At 33.9% G+C, this 9084-nt stretch overlaps 1 protein-coding gene across 1 annotated transcript; it reads right to left on the reverse strand.

The window, feature by feature from the left end:
• Nucleotides 1-1167: 1167 nt before the first annotated feature.
• Nucleotides 1168-3876, reverse strand: LOC147277346 (protein EIN6 ENHANCER-like). The gene is made up of 4 exons (XM_086254902.1): nt 3720-3876; nt 3239-3419; nt 2897-2964; nt 1168-1475 (listed from the first exon to the last, which is right to left on the reverse strand). The coding sequence occupies exons 2-4, from the start codon at nt 3411-3413 to the stop codon at nt 1344-1346; spliced, it is 375 nt and encodes a 124-aa protein (XP_086111028.1). The 5' UTR covers nt 3414-3419; nt 3720-3876; the 3' UTR covers nt 1168-1343.
• Nucleotides 3877-9084: the final 5208 nt, after the last annotated feature.

Raw genomic sequence — 9084 nt, forward strand, 5'->3', positions numbered from 1 at the left:
CATTATACACCCATTACTTCTCCCTATACCACTTTTTAATTTTTTAAATTTCTCTCTACGTACACACCCTCAATTTTACCACGTAGCCATTGTTTTTGTCCATTTGGGATGGCATATGAAAGCAAAGCTGCATATTCTGGCTATTTACAAAGGTAAATTTAACTTTGGGTGCTTGTCGATACGGGCAAGCAAATTCATTGTCTTGCGGTGAAAGATGGGTTGATATCTTTTGTTTCTGTTGAAAATGCCCTTGTTACCATGTACGCAAAATGTGGGAATTTGGAATGAAAAAATGATGATATCTGGGCTTTCACAAAATGAGCAGGGTACCAAAGCATTAGAGCTCTTTGAGGAGATGCAATTAGAGGGCACAAAACCCGACTCTGTTACTTTTGTGAACGTTCTCTCCACTTTTACAAGCTTACCTTATATATTTATATATTTTTGTTTTATTGTCAGACCTCTTTGTGAAGTTTGAATTGATAGTACAGAATGGTAAATCATGTGCTTAATTTTTTCTAAGAAGCTCTAAACCTGGGAGCTGTTTTAAATTTTTAACATTGGTCTTGCAAGTTACAATCCAATCCCTCTTTTCATCAGAAGATTTTATTTTATTTTCGTTTTTGATAAGAAGCAAAAATTTGATTTGAAAAAGAGGAAGACTACAAAATAATTAATGAAAGGAGGATCAGTAGTCCATGTTGTGCTAACAATACAATATCAAAAAGCTTATGATAAAGCGAACTACATTGGTCTTGTATAAAGTATATTTCAAAGTTTCTTCATTTTCTTTAAAATTGTTACTTTCAGTCCAAATGACCTATAGGACTGCTTCTATTACACATCTGCATAAAATTTTACTCCTCTTCATCTTCTCAATTTTTCCAGAATCTATGCTGAAAAAATGAGAAATTGATTGAAGCGTTACCAAACCCAAACCACTTCCCCAGAACAAAACAATCTACTCCACACCTGTAGGGAACAACTGCACCATCTCCTTTGTATGGGACAACTGCATTTTGCTCTTCCTCTTATAATTTGTGGAATGCATTGGTATAGGATAAATTGAGTGAGTTTCTTGATATGTACATTTTTTAGTGGTTCCTTAAGATGGAAAGGTGTATGGATATCATATGCTATGCAATATGCTGGGAAGTGGAAAAGCTATTGTTGAATTGCCAGGAAAGTTGATAAGCTTTAAGTAAATAATCCTCTTCCATCCATCATTTAAAAACACCAATAATATCTAGAGACAATTTTTACAACATTTAAATTTTAAAAGTCAAAATAGAAGCTGAGAAAAAGTGAACCCTGTTATCTTCGGGAGCTGAAATGTCTGAGTGTTACCTCAAAACGACAGCAGCATTTCTCAGAGCCAGATATCTTTGAACATATTCATTCGGAAGTGATCTTATGAGCTTGAAGATATCAGCATTGGCATAGCGGAGGTTTGTCCTCGGATCATAGTAAGGTGCCTGCATGGTGCACAGAAAGCATTATTCTCCACAGTGAAGATGAAAAAAAGGACATTTGGGCATTAATTTATTCAACATTTTCTTAAGTTCGTTAGGAATCATTCACTTTGTCATCACATAGAAATTCTGCTTAAAAACATTAATCATACCAATAAATATAACAACCGGGAAACACAACAGGCAACATACAGCACAAGCTAAACTCATCAAAGTTTGATCAGCAATCTATAAAGCTGAGCACAAGTACAGGTACTGAGCAGGATTCTTAACAATTCAAGTTCAGGCAAAATTTCTCAGGTACATTAGGAAGGATTGATGGATGTACCAAGAGGTCTTCCTCATTTGTAGGATGTGTGAGAACAGCCTTGCAATTGATTTTTTACAGCAAAAAGACTAATATTATTTCTTTTTTGGAGAATGTTTATATTTCTTAGATTGTATAATGAATATTGATGGTTGATGAGAAAGGATTTATATGACTTACATGTGAATCCTCATATGGTTCATCAAAACAATCCTATTTGTTCTACCTCCATGACTTGCTTGGCTAAATTTTAGCTATATGAAGCATCTCCTATTTGTTTAAAACAATCACAGTCCCTACTATTTTTTCTACTTTTAGAATAATTCTTTCTTTAATAGTAATGAGCAGTGTAGATCATAATGGTGTTCCTGCCCAGCAACGTTCCATTTAATTTCACAGCTAATTGGCCTCATTATGCAAAAAATGTTACGCTATTTAATAGGACACAATCTGTTTCTTCATTACTTCTAAAATTGAAATTTTAATAGATTCTCATTGAACTTGGGTCATTTAATTTTCAATTGTTGATACTCATCAACAGGCCAGTTTGCCTCCTGAACAAGCTTGGCCCGAAAAACCATGCCTTGATTCTGAAACCAAGCTTGAATGACCTAACACTGCACTCAACCTAAAGAACGGACTCTGAGCGCAGCAACACAATCTTCCTTGATATTTCCATTTTAAAATATCCAATTACAGACTGTAATCACTGTGGAAATGTAAACAGAAATTTTGTTAGAAACTATGATCTGATAAGAACTCTATTGGTTGCTGTGAAGTTTCTTAAGATTAAAATTTATTATGGGAAGAAGAATTCATTAGATTTCAGAATTCTGTTTAAATAGACTAGGCAGCATAGAGAGAAAATTGGTAGAACTAGCAGGGTCTCTTTAAGAATGTCATAGGCTGGAAAGTCATGTGGTTAACTTAAAACAATACAGCTAGAGAGAATGAAAGAAAAGAGTTGTTAGGAAACTTAGCCAATGAATGAAACTCATGTGAATATATGAAATTTAAGATAAACAGATAAACTGATCCACCCACACCCTTAGTAATTAGATCGAATTAGATAATCATGCAGACCAATATCCATATCTGGGAAAACGTTTCACAATACCTCAAATCCTGTTATGTCACAAATTCTCTTGCATGGATGCATAGAGGGCGGCGACTCTATATTAACATCTGCAAATCATGGGAAAAAAAAAAGCTATTACTGGAAAGCAAACTATGTAACAAAATTTAAAAAGAAAAAAAAAAATTAGACAAAACACTTGGAACTGATATGCTTAAAATACAAGCTCACTATGTTTTTCTTGTACAAGTTAAGCAATTCATATGCACTATAGTAACACTTGCAAGTGGGTTTTCAATTTGATTGAAAACTATTCAAGGGGTAGAAAGTGAAGTCTTGAAATTAACTAGAATTACAAATTTTTTTATAAAAACTATAACTTACAATTGGGTTCATCAGGAGGGTAATTCTGGTAATTCTCGGCCTGAAGGATTTGCTTGAGGTGTTTCCAATGCCTCCCTCTTGATTGGCCTTTTGGGTACTTCTCGTACATCTGAATGCGCTTGAAGCTTAAGTATGTTGGCAACACTAGTTCTGCTTGAACCACCTCTGGCTCCATATTTTCCTTGTGAACATGAATGGATTGCAAAAATAGATCAAAAGCAAAATTATTCAATCCTAACCCCCAAATTAACGAACCCCCTCTGGCTCGGGACCAATCAATCAATAATGGGTTGAGATGGATTGGTCAATTAGCTGAGTTAACTGAGCCAACTCACTAGCCCCAAATTAAAGATCTGAAATGACTGTTGTCTTCTTCTACAAAGCTAACTGAATGAGCCCATTTTAGGTTTGAGTAACAGTGTCAAAGGAAGCACAGGGAATATATGTAATTCTAACAAAGGAAGGAGAAGAGGAAACTTACTGAAAGTGCCACTGCCCAGTAAATTAAGCACTTAGCTTAGTTCACGCCACGGTGACCACAGCAGCAGCTCCCAAAGCGTAGCAACGGCCAATGGGTAAGCAAACATCTATAAGAATGAGAAACACAGTGGAGAATTACCTTCAAGAATGAGGAACACAGTGGCCAAAGTAAATAATGAGAAATTTGAAGTCTATTTTTTACTACGGGTACAAGGGGTTAACACCAAATATTGCTCCGTTTGGTAACCAATAATTCCAATTCATAAAATATTTTCAAAAACAATGATTTATTTTCAAAAATTAAAATTTTCAAGAATAATTTTTACAATTTAAAAATCTGTTGGGTATGAAAAATCAAGTAGATTCCTAAATTTAATGATTTGCAGTATCCATTAAACTAATCACATATTTAAACAGTATTCACTCAACTATGCACATATTTAAACAACATTCACTAAACTAAGTGTGAACACAATTTTCTGCAAATTAAATTAAACAAAAAAAGTGTATAAAATATCTGTATTTAATAAATTTGAGGGTACGTTATAATCTCTGTATATATATTTTTTACAAGAATATTTCTTTTATTCGATCTTTAAAGTTGTGTTTGATCCAAGAGTGATGAACACTTGTTCTTGACATCACTTTTGTTCTTGAATCGAAGGATTGAATCTTCAAATCTTGTTGAACTGTTGATATTTTGATCAAGGGTCGTTGAGGCTTAATCTTAATCAATCTTTGACTACGAGGTGTGTTACGTAGTAATGGTTTTTTGGTTTTAGTGATAGAAGAATCGGCATGCGTGTATTGTGTTTGTTGATTCTTGACGATCTTGATGAAGAACTTTAAGAGTGTTTAAGTATTTTACTTTGGCCAGAGAGTTTGTCTGAATTTTGCCAAAGTTTTTTGGAGGTCCCTCTTATGAACAAGGAACTCATATTTATAAGCAAAAGTGATTTGGAATCCCCAATTTGAATTCCTAATTTATGAGATTGATTTTATTTAAGCCCTAATTTGATTGATTTAGGGCTAATTGGTTTAATTTGATATTTAAATCAAATTCCTTGATTTGTGGGATTGAGTCTTGATTTTGTAAATTAATGACTGATTGATTTAATATAAGTTGATTAATTTGAAATTTAGCTCATGTTTTAAATCAATTTCATTGATTAAGAATATTTAGCCAATCAATGTCATTAATTTAAGCATTTAACCAATTAAGGGTCATTTATCCTTGATTTTAGCCTTTGACTTTAGCTGACTGACAAGCTTTTCAAATGTCACCACGTGTCATCTTTGGTGACTTGTTTTGTGTTTATGAGTCACATGTCTCGTGTACTTGTATGGGGCACATAGCTTGCACTAGTCATCTTTGACTAGTGAAACGGTGAAACTTGTAGTTTTCACCAATTTTATTTTATCAAAATTTCGGTGTCTACACTAAGCACAAATTTAAACAAGCATATATAAAATTCTCATTAAATATAAATCAAAACGATGTGTTTCAATCAAAACGATGTCCAATCTAACATTAATTCATAGAGAACTAGTCGGTCAAATCTGAGATTCAACTTGGAATTGGAAGAGCCTGAGTTCACTAAGAATGGCGAGTTGCGATGAATTTCTCGATTGGAAACCAAACAGAATACTACTTTTGCTTGCTCTATGATCTAATACTCTTTTCAAATATGAGACTGCTTCTATATATCTCTATCTCTATCTCTATCTCTCAGTCTATAAGACTATGTGTTCTTTGTGCATTACTTATTTCTTGCCAAGTAGAAGGAGATGAAGCAGGGAGGTAGAAAGAATAAGTTCATGAAAGAAAAAAAATTAGAAAAACGATGTTTCGCCATTTTCATAAAGAGCATGTTTTTTTAGTTTTTTTTTCGAATATTCATTTTTCAAAATGATATGCCAAACGCATTTTTACTATTTTAAAATGAAATTATTATTTTTAATTAAAAAAAAAATATTTTGCCAATCGCCATGGGCCACTACCTTGAAATTGAGCAGCAACAGTCTTGCAGTAATTCTCTCTCTCTTGGATTGCAAAAACTATCTTCTCTCTGTACTTTCTTCTTCAGCCTTTTGGTTTTTTTTTTTTTCTTCTGAATCTCTCTTGCTTTATTTATAGAGACCACGTGAGGTTTAAATGATGAGATCAGATGAAGATAAGATAATTCTCTCCATTTAAATTCAAACTCATCTGATAAAAGATAACTAAACTTCCAGATCATTCCACATTATCTCATTTTCCAACCTATTTTTATTTGAAATGTGGCACATGGTACATGGGGATCCTATCTCAATCTTATCTTTTTTTTTTTTTTACGGTTCAACATAAACAAATTTGGAAAAATATTATATTAAGATGATGATAATATTATGTCAACATGAGGATACTATTATGTTATTTGGTTATCTAGGAACTATACAAATCCCAAAGACGAGCACACCCATTACCAGAAGTAGTATTCTTCACAAAAATGATAAAATGTTTTAACGTTGTTAACCCTTATTGTCCCGAGAGAGTTCTTAGACAGTTTGGAAAGGTACAGACAATCCTTCGTGCACCATGTACAATCTTTGAGGGGATACAAGGTGCAAGTGCAGAGTTTTAATTAATGTATTTGTGGGTGTGTACAAAACGGTGGGCACATTAAGCATAACATGTCAGATAACACGCGAGGTCACTACTACACCATAGTATGTCACAATGATATATCTCATATCCGGCATGGTTATCTAATACTCCCTTGGTGCAAGAGAGTATCTTCAAAATATTCAAGCGACTACTTCAACTCCGCAACTCGATCACGCCGCCCAAAAATTAACTAAGATAGGCTGGACATAGAACGTAACAAGCTAAATAAGTCTATATATGCACATTTTTCGCCACGCATCTAGATCGAACTCCATTACTGCAGCTACGATGCGATAATTACAATAAACGTCTAACACAACATTAGTGACACTGATAATGAATGGTCTAATGCTAGTGGCAAATTGGTTTGTGTACTTGTGTGTCAGATAGAGTGAATCAAATTGTCCTATATGTCTGTATTGTAAATCGAGAAGTTAGATTATGCAATGACTATTAGAAATATGTAGTTAGAATATTATAATACAATGAATTAACATTATACCTTCAATTTGCATGCTCATGCTTTTGATTTCTTTTTTGCCGAATTAATGCCAATAGTGCTAGAATATCATCTTTTCAGTTTTTAACATTTTTTTGTATGTATTCTGATCTTCATTTTGTTTTCTTGCATCTCTCATATCTTATCTTCTATTCTCATTTTTCTTTTTGGTGTTTTGTGGACTATATTCGGTTATGTTGTTTTTTCTTTTGGTTTTTTAATTATGACATGAACTTTGATTGTAGATGTTTATTAATGTCTGATTATGTATTATACACTATGAATGAATCCAAGTTAAATATTGATTGTGGATATTTATTAACGTGTGTTGTGGATTTATGTGTTATGCACTATACATTAATCTACAAATTGTAAAATTTGGAAAATATCTAAAAAAGCAAAGGGCATGCTGCCTAGTTTTTTGCAAAATTATTTAAAACAAACAAATGACATTTGACTCCTTGACATAAAGGGAAATAAAAGGGTCAGGCTTGATATGGTAGTCAGTCTTGGAGAAAAATAAGAGGGTTATGACTGACATGGCTAGTTTGGGCGAAACTAACCTTGTGAAGATACGTTGCGGCCAAGTGTGTGGTCCGCATAGCCCGCACTAGCATATACAGGTCCTTCGAGACGATCCAAGTAACAGAGGGCTTAACTTGACAAGAAATTAAAATAAAGTTATATAAATACAATTTTATAAACTTGATGTATTAACTATATAATTGAGGTATTAAAATGTAATTTAATATTTTTTTTTACCAATTTTTTTGAGTGCTACTATTTGCACATCTTTTTTTTTTTTTTTTTTTTTTTTTTATGCACACCCCCACTAACTTATTTTGTGAAATTACTTAATTGACACAAAGAGAAATGACCTTAAACGACAACTCACATTACTTAAAAAAAAAAACTCTCCTTACACACCTCAAACCCAACACTCCCAAACCACAACTACACACTCCTAAACCACAACTACACACCCCACCCTCAACCTCACCTCTAACCACAACCAAAACACACCCCACCTTCATCCCAAAATTGCCGACACCCACTTCTCGCCGTTAACCCGCCTTCATCGCCGCCATGCATCATCTCTCTACCATAGCCATTGGAAGTTGAAGGCATGCCCTAACCTAAAATTTTTAGATTTGAATGTAAATCTAATGCTTTCTTATCTAATTTCAATTGATTAATCAATTCCAATACATTTTTCGTCTGTTTGCGATGATTTGAAGTGAGGTTTTTTAGAGTGCAAAAGTGAATTTTCTGGTTATTCATTTTCGGATTCGCAGGTCGTTCGGCATTGGTCTGCTGAACATTTCGGTTTCGTTCGGTAGTAAGTTGTCGAACTTTTCAATTTTGTTCGGCAGTAAGCTACCGAACCTTACTATTGAACGAAACTGAAAGGTTCGACAGCTTGCTACCGTACGAAACCAAAATGTTCGGTAGCTTATTACTGAATGAAATCGAAATGTTCGGTAGACTAGTGCCGAACTACCTGCGAATCCCTATAACCTAAACCCGAAATTTCAATATTGAAACCCAGAAAACCCGCACTCCAAATTATCTCAATCATAAAAAAATAGGTCTTGAGATTGATTAACCGATTTAAATTTGATAAAAAAGCTTAGATTTGTATATGAATCAAAATAATTTAGCTTAAGGCATACCTATGGTTGACAACAATGGCTATGGTGTTGTATTAAGGTGGTGAGACCACCAACGACAGATTAACGGTGGCGAGTTGACGACAACTTCGACGGTTGAGTTGACGGCGGTGGTGATGGCTCCAATGATGATGTTGGTATACACGAGTGTGTTCTTGGCTAGGATCGGGTGGGCATGAGGTTGAGGTAGGGGTGTGTATTGTCTGAAAGGTTGAGTGTGTGTGTATTGTTTGAATTTGGGAAAGTGTGTAAGAGAAATTTGATACGATTAATGAGATTGATAATATTTTGATAATGAGAGAAGTGTGTTAATAATAAATTTTACATTTTAAAATATAGTAGAAGGTATGTAAGAAAAAAATGTGTGAAAAAAAAAAAAAAAGTGTGCAAATAGCAGCTCTCATTTTTTTTTTTTTTTGACATGTCAATACATGCCAAATTGCCATTAGCAGCTACCATACTCTGTGCAAGTAGTATTTCTTCACATTTAAATCATACAACCACCACTAGGCCGATACCAGGTACCCATCCTTAGATTTTAGTGCAATTA

This window comes from Dryas octopetala, chromosome 8 (genome assembly GCF_963921425.1).
Source record: "Dryas octopetala chromosome 8, drDryOcto1.1, whole genome shotgun sequence".
Taxonomy (NCBI): domain Eukaryota; kingdom Viridiplantae; phylum Streptophyta; class Magnoliopsida; order Rosales; family Rosaceae; genus Dryas; species Dryas octopetala.

Excerpts from the sequence above, each read along its gene's own strand:
- LOC147277346 (XM_086254902.1), bottom strand. The coding sequence starts at position 3,413 with ATGGAGCCAGAGGTGGTTCAAGCAGAACTAGTGTTGCCAACATACTTA. Across the intron at positions 2,965-3,238 it reads CCCTCCTGATGAACCCAATT|ATGTTAATATAGAGTCGCCG; the intron begins GTAAGTTATAGT and ends CATGATTTGCAG. Across the intron at positions 1,476-2,896 it reads GTGACATAACAGGATTTGAG|GCACCTTACTATGATCCGAG; the intron begins GTATTGTGAAAC and ends TGCACCATGCAG.